This window comes from Bos indicus x Bos taurus, chromosome 9 (genome assembly GCF_003369695.1).
Source record: "Bos indicus x Bos taurus breed Angus x Brahman F1 hybrid chromosome 9, Bos_hybrid_MaternalHap_v2.0, whole genome shotgun sequence".
In the NCBI taxonomy this organism is placed as follows: Eukaryota; Metazoa; Chordata; class Mammalia; order Artiodactyla; family Bovidae; genus Bos; species Bos indicus x Bos taurus.
This window is the reverse complement of record NC_040084.1, coordinates 81,352,960-81,370,346: the sequence shown is the minus strand read 5'-3', so window position 1 is coordinate 81,370,346 and position 17,387 is coordinate 81,352,960. Positions and strand designations below refer to the sequence as shown.

Below are 17,387 nucleotides of genomic sequence, written 5' to 3'. Positions count from 1 at the left end.
TCAAGCACTATCATACAGGTTGATGCATTGTTTAATGATTTGAGGGGTAAAATTTGAAGGGAGTAGATAAGAAAATTTGAACGTAGTTTATACTTGTTCTACATGCTGTCTCCAAAGAAATCGCAGGCGTGTAAACAGATGCCTCCGGTTCCCTCACCTTAGGTGGAGTTCCTGGGTACGACCATCCAGGTCGAGGACGGTGAGGGAACCAGGCTGAAAGCAGAAAGAGAAGGCACTTACTTTGGAGCTTTGTTGTTCCCACATTGAGAATGTTAAGTAATACAGGCCTCTTTTAATTGTTCATTGTTTTTAACAATTCACAATATCAAGAATTCTCCAGCTTCATAGCAGTGTCTATACAGTGACTATTCAGTGTCAATCTCAGGGACCTGTCTTTGTTTAGAAAAAGGGAGAGGGCAGTAACCTTCCTGGTCAAAATGAAGAATCATTTCCCTTTCCTGTTAAATCCAAGAAACAAAATGAATTCCTGCTTCCTGTCAAATCCGAGAAGCAAAAATTGAACATCATTTCAAACTATATGTTTAACAAAAGAGTAAGTTTCAAGAGCATACATTTTAGTAACCCAAATCAGGATTTGCCCAAATTCCTCTTTGGCCTGCTATAGATTCATTCTCTTAAAGGCTCATTAACTGTCTTGCCCATTTAGACGATTGGCAACACGTAGAAGTTAAATTTTTTTTTTCCTTACCTGGCCTCTAGGAGTTAATCTTTTTTAGAAGATTTAGCAAATCCTTGTCTGAGTTTTGCTCCAGAAGCAGGGTCCACTGCTGATCCTTTGCAGACATAAACAGATTTGTTATTATGTAAAAGCAAACATTAGCAACAACAGAAAAAAAGGATGATTATGAAATTCTCACACTGGACTCAAAAGTCTCTATTCTTCCTTTTTGTTTCGGAGCTATAGACAAGTTCTCAATCCCTATCCTGGGCCAGATAATAAGGAAAACAGAATCTGTGTTAGAAGCCCTCTGTCTTCTACCCTTAAGCCTTCACTTAACCATGGACGGGCCCGTTGGCCCACCACCTCAATGACCACCCCCCATTTATACAAATTGACCAACACCTGATCCCACTATGGCCCCAGCTTTCAAAATGTACCCAGAGAATGTTCCATATCTTCACAAAATTCTTTGCTTGCTCTCATGCTAGAAAGGGTTTGATAAACCTCATGGAAGCATGAAAGGCCTTCCCTCCCAGCGGTTATTTACACACTGATGGACTCATTTCCCAAACAGGACTCTTTTCCTCTGTGTTCAGCAGCACCGCTAGGAATGGAGACATAGGAATCTATGGGCATAACACGCCACAGTTTGTGCTGGACCACATGGGATGGAACAGGATTCTCAGAGAAATCATTAAAAAAGAAGGAAGAATAGTACTCTCTGTCCTAGAGGCCTCTTTTCTAATCAGTGTTTTACAAAGGAAGAATGATCAAACCACCCCAGGAAACTGCGAATCAATATCAAAGGACACAGGATAGAACTCAGTGATCATATTACCCGAAGATTTACAAGCTTTGTTTTTTCCAAGGAATCAGTAACTGACCCTTCAATACTCATTACATTTGCTACACAATTAGGTAAGGAGGGGAATATTCTTGCCTGAAAAATCCCATGGACAGCGGAGCCTGGCAGGCAACAGTCCATGGGGTCACAAAGAGTAGAACATGACTGAGCAACTGAGCACGCAAGCACAAGAAGGGGAGGCTAGTGCAGGCAGGATGCTTAACTTGATCAAATCCACTGGCTCCAGAAACCAAAGCAGAAACCAGAACTACAGCTCACAGTGGCCATAGTCTCTCTGTATAAAGGTGCTGGAGAAGTTGCTGCCCAGAGGTATCTTCCCTATAAATCTATATATCAAATCCCTTGAGAAATAGCCATGTAGATATTTGCTGACTAGGTTATAAACTCAGTTCTCATCTGAACATTAGAATCTTTGTGAGAAAGAAGAGCCATATCTTTTTCTAAGTAATTTACTAAACATACATCTACTAAGTAATATACATATTTCTCCAGGGGATCTTCTCAACTCAGGGATTGAACCTGGGTCTCCTGCATTGCAGGCAGATTCTTTACCATCTGTGCCACCAGGGAAGCCTAATATATATACTAGTATATGTTGTTCAGTCGCCCAGTCATGTCCAACTCTTTGCGACCCCCATGGACTGCAGCATACCAGGCCTCCCTGTCCCTCACCATCTCCTGAAGTTTGTGCAAGTTTATGCCCACTGCATTGGTGATGCCATCCAGCCATCTCATCCTCTGATTCCCTTTTCTCCTTCTGCCCTCAATCTTCCCCCACATCAGGGACTCTTCCAATGAGTCAGGTGTTCACATCAGATGACGCAAATACTGGAGCTTCAGCATCAGTCCTTCCAATGAGTATTCAGTTTTGATTTCCCTTAAAACTGACTGGTTTGAGTACTGTGCTGTCCAAGGGACTTTCAAGAGTCTTCTCCAGTACCACAGTTCAAAAGCATCAATTCTTTGACATTCTGCCTTCTTTACGGTCCAGCTCAATTGTGAGATACTAGTATATAATATGTACTAAATAATATATATTTATATAATTATCTCCTTAATGTTTTTTGACCCAGTTTTCCCAAAGCAGATGAAGATTTGCTTGGCTCTACCATTTTCTATTACAAACTCCTTATGCAAGTTGCTTCCCTTACCTGTGCTTTCCTCACCTGCAAACCCGGGCTATGAATAGTATGTCTCTGTGTTACTGTGAGGATTAAACAAGGATTAACGAAGATTCATATTTGAAGAGCTTAGAAGAGCATACAATTAAGCATGGGCTACTGTCCATGAAGAAGGGAAATATTCGGTACAGCAAAAAAGCAGAGACAACCTACCTATTCAACATCAGGAAAATAGACAAATTATATTGTCTTTTTGTGATATCATATGTATCTTTGAAAACATATGATATTATGTTTTTAAAGAAACTCTTTGCCATAGGGAAATGTTCAAAGTTTGTGGGAAAAAAAAATCAGGATGTGTACATGGACTATGATCATAATTTAGATCAAAAGAAAACAAAAGAGGCGGCGAATAAAGAGAGAAAGTGAAAAGAGGTATCAATATTAACGGTAGACATGTCAGGGTGTGGAATTATGGATGATTTTTTTTCTCTTCATACCTTCTCTCCATTTTCTAAGATCTTCTACAGTAAGCATTAATTCCTTCCATGGCAACTTGAAAGAGGGTAACAATAACCCGGTGTACAAGACAGCAAAAGAGACACTGATGTATAGAACAGTCTTATGGACTCTGTGGGAGAGGGAGAGGGTGGGAAGATTTGGGAGAATGGCAATGAAACATGTAAAATATCATGTAGGAAACGAGTTGCCAGTCCAGGTTCGATGCACGATGCTGGATGCTTGGGGCTGGTGCACTAGGACGGCCCAGAGGGATGGTATGGGGAGGGAGGAGGGAGGAGGGCTCGGGATGGGGAACACATGTATACCTGTGGCGGATTCATTTTGATATTTGGCAAAACTAATACAAATATGTAAAGTTTAAAAATAAAAGAAAAAAAAATGCCCTTTCTCAAGAGACATTTTGGCAGGCTAACTTAGTCTGTAGAACCAAAAAGTTCCTAGGTCATCATAAGAGCTTTTCAGACACGTGTCCAGGGCAGTGACACCAGCAATGGCATTAATCACACATAGTCTGGACACCTTGCTGAGCATCTACGGCCCTCCTTGCTCTAGTGCCAGCCTTCCATTCTAACTTTAATCCCAGTTCTTCTCCACGCTTTGGCCAAATGGACCATTTTCCCCCCAGAGTATGTGTTGTGTTCTTATTTTCATATCTCTGTTGCTTCCCAACTTTTCTCCATTGGTTAAAATCTAGCTCATCCCCAAAGCCTCCATCTCTATGAAACTTTCTCTCTCTGACCATTACCTCCTCCATAAAATCTCCTGGGAAAAGTAGATCTCTTTCTTGTAATCCCTTAAGACTTTTATATCCCACTGTTAAACATTAGATATAATGATTACTGACTGCAGGTTGTGCCTAACACACGTCTTCCCTCACTGTGAATTTAAAACAAAGGGTTATAAATGGGAGATTCTAAATGTTTATTTTACTCAAGAGAGTCAAAGAATGAAAGCCTGGGTTTTAGAAGGCTAACTACCAGCTAGATGAAAGACAATAATAGGATTTACATGGAAGGTAAGTGACATCAAGTGGCCTAAACGACAGATTGTCAACCTAAAGATAGCTAGACCACCACCAACAGTTTTTTAAAGATCCTCTTATTACAAATAGATTAGTACTGACCAGATCAAATACAATGGCTAGTAGATGAGAATCTGATAAATACATGGGCCTATTTACATTAGTAAAAAGTACTCAGGCTTTTCTCCAAGCCTTAAACAGTTTTGAAAATTCACTTCCCCTCAATATACTTCTGCTTTCTCTCCAGAATGGCTTCAAATGAAATGTGACTAATTTAAAAGCACACTAACCTTGGTGATTTTATTTTTAAATGTTAACAGGTGAGGCCACAGGTAAGAACAGAATCTAAAATTGAAAAAGCATCTTGAACCAGAAATAAAAGCAAAAGCTATCTCTTAAAGCTAATTAACATGACTATTCATATTTCAGTAATTTAAGTGAGAAATTATAGACTCAAGATATCAACTTTGTCCAATATATTTCATTCAAGAAGTATTTACTGAGCATTTCATAAATGCCACGAACAATTCTAACAAGCAGAGGTGTGTGTGGGCTAAGTCACTTTAGCCGTGTCTAACTCTTTGCGACCCCATGGATTATAGCCCGCCAGGCTCCTCTGTCCATGAGATTCTCCAGGCAAGAATACTGGAGTGGGTTACCATGCCCTTCTCCAGGGAATCTTCCCAATCCCGGGATCGAACCTGAGCAATACAATACAAAATAAACCAAGTACACAGATTCCTGCCTTCTTGAAGCTTACATCCCCTTTTCTGGCATAGTGGATGGGACAGAAAGAAAATAAAGATGTACTGAATATATTAGATGATGGTAACTGCTGGGAAACTACAAAAAGAATTATAGTGGGTTTGATTACTTTGAAACACAGAGGTTGGGTTGGTGCGGGGCCCACTGGGAAGACACTCTGCTAAGAGCTGGAGGGAGGGAGGGAGACAGCAGGGTAGATCACTGAGGGATGTTTTGGTTTTTGGCAGAGGGGGCAGCCAGTGCAAAGGCCCTGAGCCAGGAGTGAGCAGGAGCAAGAGAGGCTGCTCGAGCCGGATGGAGAGGAGACAGTGGACGGTGCAGTCAGCTGGTGGCCCAGAACCTAGTGTGGGCTATGTTGGATTCTCCTTTTACTTAACAACATCACAGTGATCTACAAACCACTGTTGACGAGTTAACAAGTATGATATATTCTGCTTAGGTCTGCTGGCCTGCTCATCTATTTCCTAGTGTATCAGAACAGTGTCTGTGTATCGTCCTGCTCATCGCCACATACTGGGACACAGGGCTGCTGCCCTGATTCAGGACCTTTCCACTTTACCTTGCTTCTGCTCTAACTATTGAGTTCAAGGAAGGAAACTCTTTTCCTCTTTTCAATACTAGGCCTGTCTTCCCTCATTCCCAGTCTCTTTCCTGGTTTACTAAACCGGGGAGTGAAGGTCCGACACTCTGAGGCTGTACTTGCATTTGACTTGGCACACTGTCAGAATTGTCTAATCCCAATGAATTAAGAAATACGCCCTCTTGACAAACAAACTCAAAAGGATGTTTTTCACTGAAAGGGAAGCATTATAATATATTCTTTGAAAAAATAAGAAGAAACTATAATATAAAGAAATTGTCTTTTCTCAAGGACACTAGTCATTTTACTTCGGAAAAAAAAGCTTGTTAGTGGAAGTTTTACCAAAAGAATACATAAATGATTTGAATTATTTTTTTCCTTAGTAAAAGCTAAAACCTACCTCATGGATAAGTCTCTACAGATAATGAAGAAAAAAAACAACTCGTGGTTTGAGCTTAGATGGCTATGAATTTTTAAAATATCAACTCAGTTTTTCTCCCATGATAAGCAACTCAGGAGGAATTTAAAAACTAATGATAAAGATTTCTGATGCTGTTACCTTATGGACTATGAGACTGGCACTTCTTATTCTGGTTCTGATAATACCTTCAGAATAAGACTCCTGACCAGAGGTGCCAATATGGTCATGATTTCATTCATTGACTTCATAGTGATGCTGACCATAAAGAAGAATGTCCATTACTAGCAACGCAGCTCAGTGAAGAAGGTAAACACAGGAGATATCTAATCTAGCTCTGCCGTCTACCAGTGGTGTGTCTTAAACAACTCACCCTCTCTGAGCCTCAGTTCCCATTCCACAGGTTAAAACATGTGGAGGATTATTGTGAAGATGAAGAGAAATGGTCAAGCATATAGTAAATACTAAAATGGTGGGCATTCCTTTTTCCTACTTGGAAGACACTATTTCATTCTAGGAAGGAAATTCTTCCCCATTTCCTTTTCTTTCCAGCCTTACTGTGATCTAACTGAATATAATGTGCAAGTTTAGGGTGTACAATGTGATGATTTATCACATGTATGTATTGCAAAATGATTACCACCGTAAGCTTGGTTAACACATTCGTCACCTCACATAGTTAGTATTGTGTGTGTGTGTGTGTGTGTGGTGAGAATATTTAAGATTTATCCTCTCAGCAACTTTTAAGTAGATAATACAGTACTGTTAACTATAGTCACCCTGCTGAACATTAGATTCCCCGAACTCATTCATCTCATTACTGGAAGTTTACCCTTTGACCAACATCTCCCCATTTCTCCCACCCTATCCTCCACCCCTGGCAACCACCATTCTACTCTTTTTTTTTTTTTTTAATTTTAATTGGAGGCTAATTACTTTACAATATTGTATTGGTTTTGCCATACATCAACATGAATCCGCCACAGGTGTACATGTGTTCCCCATCCTGCACCCCTTCCCACCTCCCTCCCCGTACCATCCCTCTGGGTCATCCCAGTGCACCAGCCCCGAGCATCCTGTATCGAACCTGGACTGGCAATTCATTTCTTATATGATATTATACATGTTTCAATGCCATTCTCCCAAGCCACCCCCCTCCCCACAGAGTCCAAAGGGCTGTTCTATACTTGAGTGTAACATTTTAAGGTTCCACACATGGCTTCCCAGGTGGAGCACTGGTGAAGAGTCCACCTGCCAATATAGGAGATGCAAGAGATTCAGGTTTGATCCCTGGGTTGGGAAGATCCCCTGGGGAAGGGAATGGCAACCCACTCCAGTATTCTTGCCTGAAAAATTCCACAGAGGACATAGTGGGCTACAGTCCATGGGATGGCAAAGAATCGGACATGACTGAGCACGCACATAACCGAGATCATACAGTATTTGTCCTCCTTCTGACTTATTTCACCTCAAGGTTTATCATGAAGTTGAAAATGGAAGGATTGCCTTCTCTTTTTATTGCTGAATAATATTCCATTGTGCATATATACCCCATCTTTATCCATGCATCCATCAATGAACATGAAGGGTGTTTTTGTATCTTGGCTATTTGAAACATGCTGTAATGAACATGGAAATACAGATATCCCTCTGAGACCACAATTTCATTTTCTTCCCTTATTTTCAACACAAAACCTGACACACTGCCATCTCCCATCCTTAATCTCTTCTTAATTTTACCAGATCTGGGAACAACGGTTCTAGCCCCAGCTATTGTCATCAGATCTGATTTTGTATACTGTCAAGAGTTGTACAATCTTGGTAAATTAGGAAATATCCTTTCCTGCCAAATAAGCTCTAAATCTCAAACAAACTCACATATCTTTATATCCCAAAGCAACTTTGGATGTCATAGTTTTTGCTGACCGCCAGCAAATCCCGAAGCCAACAGTGGTCTCCTCTGACCCCGTCATTCGATAGTTGAGATGCTCATTCCAACTCACCTGGCCTGGTTGGCGCTGCACTGGCCTCCAGGGCCCTGTTCTGTAGCAGAGCTCCCACAGCACTGGTTACAGTCAGTTCCTTTTTTGGACTCATTTGAGCTCTACCCTGGAGAAGGAGACAGAGGGAGAGGGAGACCAGCGGGGAGGTGGGGGATTGGGGAGCAGAAGGGAAGAGCTCTGTCAGCTCGGGAAGCATACAGGAGGTAATGTGGCCTCCCGTGCACCAGCAGCAGGGTGGTCATGTCCAGGACCTGTGACGCCCAGGGGAGGGGGACCCACACACCCTGCACCTCAGTAACCTGGCTCCTGTCCTTCCTGCTGGGGCTCAAAACCATGTCTGGGTTTTGGGGCTTTTGTTCCACAATCAAGCCCTTTGGGGGAGTGGTGATGTGTTAATCCTGTTCGATCAGTTATGTGGAGACATAAGAAATCACTTAATGTCAATAAGGATAGTTATGGAACATTTGGGCTTTTCATTATACTCGAAGATGATTTTGTTTTTAAATACATGCACAGAGAAGAAAAACAGGCACTGGCAGGCACCAAATGTTTTAAACATGGAACTCCAACATCCCCACGCCACTGCCCACCCTACTGAGTGGCGGTAGCAGAAGAGCCATATTAACACGGAAGAAGGACCGAAAGGTTCCTTGGGAGTTCCTTTGTGCCCTCCCTTTTACCTTGCCACAGATCCCTCCACATTTCCATGGCAACTCCGGTACAAAGATAACCTGTTCCTCCAAGTGAGAATCCTCACTTGGGCAGGGCCTGCTGCGAGGGGATGGCATGCAGCTCATCCCCAGGCAAACAAAGAAAGCTATTTTCAGAGAACCCATCCGGGTCTCTTCTGGTTAAGGGTATAACACATTTTTTAAAGCTGATTATGTTTAAAATAGAAACACATTTCAGCTGTGCTGTTAACAGCCCTTCCAAACTGAGACAACACCTCCCTTTTTATTCTCCCTCTCAATAAGCTCCACGATGAGGCAGGCAGCAGAGTGGCGAAGCTGGCATGGGGGAAACAGCACTGCTGTTCAGATACACTCCACAGCGAGTTTACTCAGAAAGCAAGCAATTCAGAAAGCAAGCAATTTTTCTTCTGTGTTCCCAATCACCACTTCGTTCTGGAAGACAAGGAGAGGAACCAGGCCAAGTTGCTGGTTACGCTCAGGACAGCCAGCTGGCCTTCTTCAGGAATAAAAAGCACTTCCGTCCGCTGCTTCCCCCTCTGCTCCCCTTGGCCCCATGAACACCGACTCACTTCGTGGACTGCTTAGAAGCATTCGAAGAAACAGAATGCACCCTTTACTGCTTTAGAAAGTCTAGGTAGAGTTGTACTTTTATTTCCCCCCCAAAATTAAGCTGAATTCAGGTGGTCCAGATGGTAAAGAATCTGCCTGCAGTGCAGGAGACCCAGGTTCGATGCCTGGATTGAGAAGATCCCTGGATTGGAGAAGGGAATGGCAACTCACCCCAGTATTCTTGCCTGGAGAATCCCATGGACAGAGGAGCCTGGTGGGCTACCGTCCATGGGGTCACAGAGTTGGACACAACTGAGCGGCTAACATTTTCACTCTTATAAGTCCAAAGCAGTCATATTTCCCCCAAAACTGTGGTGCCTGCCCCACTCGAGAGGACCGTCAGAGAGGGGAAGAGGGGTCGGGGACAGTGTTGAGAGGGTAAAGGTAGGGGGCTCTGTGTGGTACTGCTGTTACTTGTGATCCCCCTAACAGCTCAGCCAGACACAGGCTAAAGTGAGTCTCAAAGAATTCAAGGAACTTGTCCAAACTAACCTACAGATAGTATATTATAAAACTGAAGGTCAAACCCTGACTACTGATTGTAGAATCCAAGTTCTTCTGACACTGCACTGCTTCCACGCTATTTCACGTGTAAAGACTGAATCTCTACAACTGTAGTTATCGTAGGCTCCTTACCAAAATGACTACCTCCCCACTGCTGCCTTCTGGGTTCTTTCATCTAGAAGTGTGGTGTTATCTGCTCTGGAGCTAAAAGCCTCTTTGCCAACCCTGATACTCTTTTACCTTATATTCCAATCAGCTTCTCAGTTCCAACAATTCTCTTTTAAATCCACACCCTCCACACAAAAACCCCACACACACATCCCTCTGACTCTGGGCCCTCATTTTCTTTTTCAGTTGGCGTAGCTCTAACTGGTCTCTCACCAGTTAATCTTGAACACTAACTGCCAGGGTGATCTTTCTAAGATATCAATTCCATGTTACTAAAGTCTGCATTATGCAACCAGTCTACATTGCATATAGAATGATGTGTGAGGCTAGTGATGGACAATTGGACAGAAAGGCCAAGTTCTGCAGAGAGACAATGAAGCAGCAGTGGAATAGGAAGAAGAGACAAGAAGAAAAGATGGATAGGACTTTCTGGGGTTCCTGGGGACTTTCAATTCCTGCTTCCAGGCCCTCATGTTGGTTGGCCTCAGATTTAAGGCATCTATCCACTTAATCCCTTTTCCTCCTCTCTGAGTCCACTTGGGTTAAAGCCCTCCTGACTCTGATGCTCACCTGGCCTGTGCCACCCCCTGTCACTCACCCACAGGCTCTCTGTCCTTCAGCTCTACATGGTGGGCTCCTCAGGTCACGGGCTGGACATTTAGTGCATAATGTCCTTTTCAACTTCAAATGTAGACCAGTAAACTCATTTGATATTTTGGGGAAAGTATTTGCTCCTCCTTGAAGCTTTCCATGAATCCCAAGTGGCCTTTGCCTCCACCATACTCCTGAATATGCCGACTACAGCCTACCAGGCTCTTCCATCCATGGGATTTTCCAGGCAAGAGTACTGGAGTAGGGTGCCATTGCCTTCTCCGACATCTTCCTACTGCACTGCTTTCAAGGGTGCCACCTCCTCTGAATCACAAACCCTTGATCAGCCAGTACCTGATGCAGCAGCAGGTACAGCGTAGATATTCAGTAACTGTCTAGTATATGTGGAGGTCAGAATCCATAGTCTGTAGGGTGTGCTATTGTTAGAGAGGGTCCCATTCCTATGACATGTTGGATATCATGGAAATCTTTCTAAACAATCCTCTACTGTTAAGTATTCAGACCCACTTAATCTTTTCTTTGGTATCTCTAATTGTCTTGAAGAGATCTCTACTCTTTCCCATTCTATTGTTTTCCTCTGTTTCATTGCACTATTCACTTAAGAAGGCTTTCTATTTTTTTAATTAATTTATTTTAATTGGAGGCTAATTACTTTACAATATTGTAGTGGTTTTTGCCATACATTGACATGAATCAGCCATGGGTGTACATGTTTCCCCATCCTGAACCCTCCTCCCACCTCCCTCCCCATCCCATCCCTCAGGGTCATCCCAGTGCACCAGCCCCGAGCACCCTGTCTCATGCATCGAACCTGGACTGGCGATCTATTTCACATATGGTAATATACATGTTTCAATGCTATTCTCTCAAATCATCCCATCCTTACCTTCTTCCACAGAGTCCAAAAGTCTGTTTTTTACATCTGTGTCTCTTTAACTGTCTCACATATAGGGTCATCATTACCATCTTTCTAAATTCCATATAAATGTGTTAATATACTGTATTGGTGTTTTTCTCTCTGACTTACTTCACTCTGTATAATACGCTCCAGTTTCATCCACCTCACTAGAACTGATTCAAATGTATTCTTTTTAATGGCTGAGTAATATTCCATTGTGTATATGTACCACAGTTTTCTTATCTACTCGTTTGCTGATGAACATCTAGGTTGCTTCTATGTCCTGGCTATCGTAAACAGTGCTGCGATGAACATTGGGGTACATGTGTCTCTTTCAGTTCTGGTTTCCTCGGTGTGTATGCCCAGCAGTGGGATTGTTGGGTCATATGGCAGCTCTATTTCCAGTTTTTTAAGGAATCTCCACACTGTTCTCCATAGTGGCTGTACTAGTTTGCATTCCCACCAACAGTGTAAGAGGGTTCCCTTTTCTCCGCACCCTCTTCAGCATTTATTGTTTGTAGACTTTTTGATAGCAGCCATTTAAGAAGCCTTTCTTATTTCTCCTTGTTATTCTTTGGAAATTAAAAGACACTTGCTCCTTGGAAGAAAAGCTATGACACACCTAGACAGTATATTAAAAATCAGAGATATCACTTTGCCAACAAAGGTCTGTATAGTCAAAGCTATGGCTTTTCCAGTAGTCATATACAGATGTGAGAGTTGGACCATAAAGAAGGCTGAGTGCTGAGGAATTGATGCTTTCAAATTGTGGTGCTGCAGAAGATTCTTGAGAGTCCCTTGGACAGCAAGGAGATCAAACCAATCAACCCTAAAGGAAATCAACCCTGAGTATTCATTGGAAGGACTGATGCTGAAGCTCCAATACTTTGGCCACCTGATGTGAAGAGCTGACTCGTTGGAAAAGACCCTGATGCTGGGAAAGATTGAAGGTGGGAGGAAAGGGGAAGGCAGAGGATGAGATGGTTGGACGGCATCCCTGACTCAATGGACATGAATTTGAGCAAACTCTGGGAGACAGTGAAAGGCAAGGAAGCCTGGACTGCTATAGTCCATGGAAGCTGCAAAGAGTCACACATGATTTAGTGCCTGAACAATATAACAATCTTTTCTTGGTATTTAAGACATGTTTATGAAACTAATGGTTTTCATAGTATACTGTAAGCTATGTCTCCAGTACCTTTGATGTGTATGGAGCTGTTTGCTGTTTCCAGTTGTTTCCAGCTGTTTGCTGTTTCCTATTGTCTTCTTGCATTCAATCTTTCCCAGCATCAGGGTCTTTTCCAATTTATAATAGCTGTTTTATTTATTTACTTTACATTGATGATTCTGTGGCTTTGAAGCTGCAGACCCTTCTCCATGGAGCAAACACAAACCGTAGAACAGGCTCCTTGTGACAGTTTCCTCCACTTATGCCAGTTTCACTTCAGGTTCTAAATACTATTGAGGGTGGTTAAAGCTGATGATAATCACCATTGGTTAGAGTCTTACCATAACAGTATAGAAACAATACTTAGATAGCTAAGTCTTCAACCTAAGAACCTTCAGACCCTGTAGAGAACTTTTTGTACAACATCCAATGGTGCTGTTTAGCTGGAAAGTGTTGCTCAAAAGTAGCCAAGTCCCATGAAGATTGGCTGTCCTGATCCTTAGAGTTCTCAGGACAGGTGATTTAGGTTCCCTTGCAAATTCTACCTGCTTTCCCTGGGCAGACAAGGGCACAGGAGCCAACACCTGGGGTGAGAGACTTACCTGTGCTCTGGATGCCAATCTGGCTGCTGTCTGGGCTGGATCAAAGACTCGGCGAGACTCTTGATCCTTGCAGAAATTAATATGTCGACTGGCTGCAGTTTCATTAAATCTCCTCTTACAATATGGACACTGAATATAATCTGAAAGTAAAGATAACAATGAAAAGGCAATTAACATTTCAAAAACAACTCTGGAAGGGAAGGACTATATGAAATGAAATAAACAGAGTATGAACTCTGCTCCAAAGTGAAAGAGTGAGGTACAAAACTCTGGTTTGAGACAGCCTGTTCCAGAGGGGGAGACATGAAAGGGCTCGGATAAACGACAAGGGGGAGGAAAATTTTTCTACCTATGTACTTATTTCAGTTACAAGTGTTCCCTTAAAATGTTTACATGCTATGCTTTTTTAGAAAATAGATTAATTATATATGTGGTACTGATGAAATTTGGCAGTGATGACTGACAAAGTGAGTCACTCAGTTGTGTCCAACTCTTTGCGACTCCATGGACTATACAGTCCATGGAATTCTCCAGGCCAGAATATTGGAGTGGGTAGCTTATCCCTTCTCCAGGTGATCTTCCCAACCCAGGGATCGAACCCAGGTCTCCCGCAGGTGGATTCTTTACCAACTGAGCTAGCAGGAAAGCCCAAGCGACTGGGGGAGGGGGGTGGAATTTGAAACCAACATCACACTCCTTCAGCACTAACTAGATTTTCCTACTGAATTCCTAAGTGGAGAGACATTAATATGCTCAGAAAGGGGGTAAAGAAAAGGGAGCAGTGAGGGTTCCAAAAGACAAACAGGCGATAAGGGATGCTAGGACTCCAGCTTCCAGTGTCAGAACTTCTCTGGCAGCTGCTAGGGCGTGGAATCCTCTGAGGCTCTGGGCTGTACCCGGTCGTCTCAGTCAGTCCAATCTGCAATTACTAGATAGTGGGAGGGGCTTCCCCGGTGGCTCAGTAGTGAAGAATCTGCGCGCAATGTAGGAGACACGGGTTCGATTCCTGAAAACCTGGAGAAGGAAATGACAACCCACTCCAGTATTCTTGCCAGGATAATCGCATGGACAGAGGGGCCTGGCGGGCTACAGTCCATGGGGTTGCAGAGTTGGACACAACTGAACGACTGACCATGCGCACACACAGAAAGTGGGAGAAAGGAGAAGTGCGAAAGATCCCCAGTCTTCTCAGATCGGGGAGATGATCACACGTTCTGAAGCCAGGTTGGAGTCTCTTCCTCCACAGCAAGAGGGGTGGTGGGGGTTGTGTTGTTTTCTTTTAGGCACTTTGAAGGGATGACAAAGTGGATATTCAAGAGGTAGGATAATAACTATCTCTCTTCCCTAGAAGGATATGAGAAAAGTTAAGTGAGTGAAGTCGCTCAGTCGTGTCCAACTCTTAGCGACCCCATGGACTGCAGCCTACCAGGCTCCTCCGTCCATGGGATTTTCCAGGCAAGAGTGCTGGAGTGGGGTGCCATTGCCTTCTCCAAGAAGGATATGAGATAGTACCATCTTAAGCTCTGCATAGAAGTTTGGTTTAGTGTATAGTCAAAACCCCTACAAATAGATATTTAAAGTAGTGATATGTTCAAAGCTAAAGATTTTTTTGAAGGCATCTTTTTAAGCAGTTTGGGGAGTTTTCTTTTTCAATAGATCATTTCCTAAAATGAATACTCATAAAATGAAATAATTTGAATATATAAGAAATTGAAATAAAAGAAATGGTTAACACTTAACTTTTACTTCACACTTTGGCAGCTGTTGTTCAGTTGCTAAATCATGTTCAACTTTTTGTGACCCCATGGACTGCAGCACGCCAGGCTTCCCTGTCCTTCACTGTCTCCTTGAGTTTGCTCAAATTTATATCCACTGAATCAGTGATGCCATTCAACCATCTCATTCTCTGTTGCTCCCTTCTCCTCCTGCCCTCAATCTTTCCCAGCATTAGGGTCTTTTCCAGTGAGCTGGCTCTGCATTAGGTGACCAAACTATTGGAGATTTAGCTTCAGCATCAGTCCTTCCAGTGAATATTCAGGATTGATTTCCTTTAGGATTGACTGGTTTGATCTCCTTGCTATCCAAGGGACTTTAAGAGTCTTCTCTAGCACACAATTCAAATGCATCAGTTCTTCGGCACTTGCCTTCTTTATGGTCTAACTCTCATATCTGTATAAGATATACTGGAAAAACCATAGCTTTGACTATACAGACCTTTGTTGGCAAAGTGATGTCTCTGCTTTTTAATACAGTATCTAGCTTTTTCATAGCTTTTCTTCCAAGGAGTAAGTGTCTTTTAATTTCATGGCTGCAGTCATCATCTGCAATGATTTTGGAGCCCAAGATAATAAGATCTGTCACTGTTTCCATTTTTTCTCCATCTATTTGCCATGAAGTGATGGGACTGGATGTCATGATCTTAGTTTTTTGAATGTTGAGTTTTAAGCCACCTTTTTTTTGGGGGGGTGGGAAGTGGCTTTATTCCTCAATATATGTCATGTAAGGGTTAAGTCAGCTTTTTCATGCTCCTCATTCACCCTTATTGAGAGAATCTTTGGTTCTTCTTTACTTTCTGCCATTAGAGAGGTATCATCTGCATTATCTGAGGTTGTTGATATTTCTTCCAATAATCTTGATTCCAGCTTATGATTTATCCAGGCTGGTATTTCGTACTCTGCACAGAAGTTAAGTAAGCAGTGTGACAATATACAGCCTTGATGTACTCCTTTCTTAATTTGGAACCAGTCTGTTGTTCTATGTCTGGTTCTAAATGTTTCTTATTAACCTGCATACAGGTTTCTCAGGAGGCAGATAAGGTGGTCTGGTATTTCCATCTCTTGGAGAATTTTCCACAGTTTGTGTGATTCACACAGTCAAAGGCTTTAGCATAGTCAACGAAGCAGATGTTTTTCTGCAATTCCCTTGCTTTTTCTATGATCCAATGGATGTTGGCAATTTGATCTCTGGTTCCTCTGCCTTTCCTGAATTCAGTTTGTACATCTGGAATTTCTTGGTTCACATACTTTTGAAGCCTAGCTTGAAGGATTTTGAGCATTACCTTGCTAGCATGTGAAATGAGCACAATTGTACGGTAGTTTGAACATTCCTTGGCATTTCCCTTCTTTGGAATGAAAACTGACCTTTTCCCATCCTGTGGCTACTGTTGAGTTTTCCAAATTTGCTGGTACACTGAGGGCAGCACTTTAACAGCCTTATCTTTTAGGATTTGAAATAGCTCAGCTGGAATTTCATCACCTCCACTAGCTTTGTTTATAGCAATGCTTCCTAAATCTCACTTGACTTCACACTCCAGGATGTCTGGCTCTAGGTGAGTGACCACATCATTGTGGTTATCCAGATCATTAAAACCTTTTTTGTACAGTTCTTCTGTGTATTCTTACCACCTCTTCTTAACCTCTTCTGCTTCCATTAGATCCTTACTGTTTCTGTCCTTTATTGGGCCTATCTTTGCATGAAATGTTCCCTTATTGTTGTTCAGTCACTCTGTCCTGTTCGCCTCTATGACCCCATGGACAGCAGCACGCCACGCTTCCCTGTCCATCACCATCTCCTTGAGTTTGCTAAAACTCATGTGCATTGAGTTGGTGATGCCATCCAACCATCTCACCCTCTGCGGCCCTGTTCTCCTTTTGCCTTCAGTCTTTCCCAGCATCAGGGTCTTTTCCCAATGAGTTGGCCGTTCACATCAGATGGACAAAGTATTGGAACTTCAGCTTCAGCATGAGTCCTTCCAGTGAATATTCAGGGTTGATTTCTTTGGAATTGACTGGTTTGAACTGCTTGCTTTCCACTAGTAGTAGTGTTAGTCACTCAGTCATGTCTGACTCTTTCGACCCCACAGACTGTATAGCTTGCCACCATTCCCTTCTCCAAGGGATCATCCTGGCCCAGGGATTGAACCCGGGTCTCCTGCATGGCAGGCAGATTCTTTATCATCTGAGCTACAGAGCTTTCACTTTCAAAAGTCTTCTCCAGTACCACAGTTCGAAGGCATCAATTCTTTGGCACTCAGCCTTTTTTATGGTCCACTCTCACATCCATACATGACTACTAGCAAAACCATAGCTTTGACTATATGGACCTTTCATCATCAATTCCATACTTACTGAACACCTATTACACTCCAAGTAACTTGA

At 42.6% G+C, this 17,387-nt stretch overlaps 1 protein-coding gene across 1 annotated transcript in view; it reads right to left on the bottom strand.

Annotated features, from left to right (window-relative positions):
- Positions 1-17,387, bottom strand: part of ZC2HC1B (zinc finger C2HC-type containing 1B) — a gene marked incomplete at its 5' end in the record, with an annotated part of 33,845 nt that continues 16,458 nt past the window's right edge. Inside the window, 4 exons of the mRNA XM_027552144.1 lie at positions 1-213; positions 710-794; positions 7,978-8,083; positions 13,231-13,370. Of these exons, the coding sequence (XP_027407945.1) occupies positions 724-794; positions 7,978-8,083; positions 13,231-13,370 (317 nt within the window). The remainder of the gene's footprint in view (positions 214-709; positions 795-7,977; positions 8,084-13,230; positions 13,371-17,387) is intronic.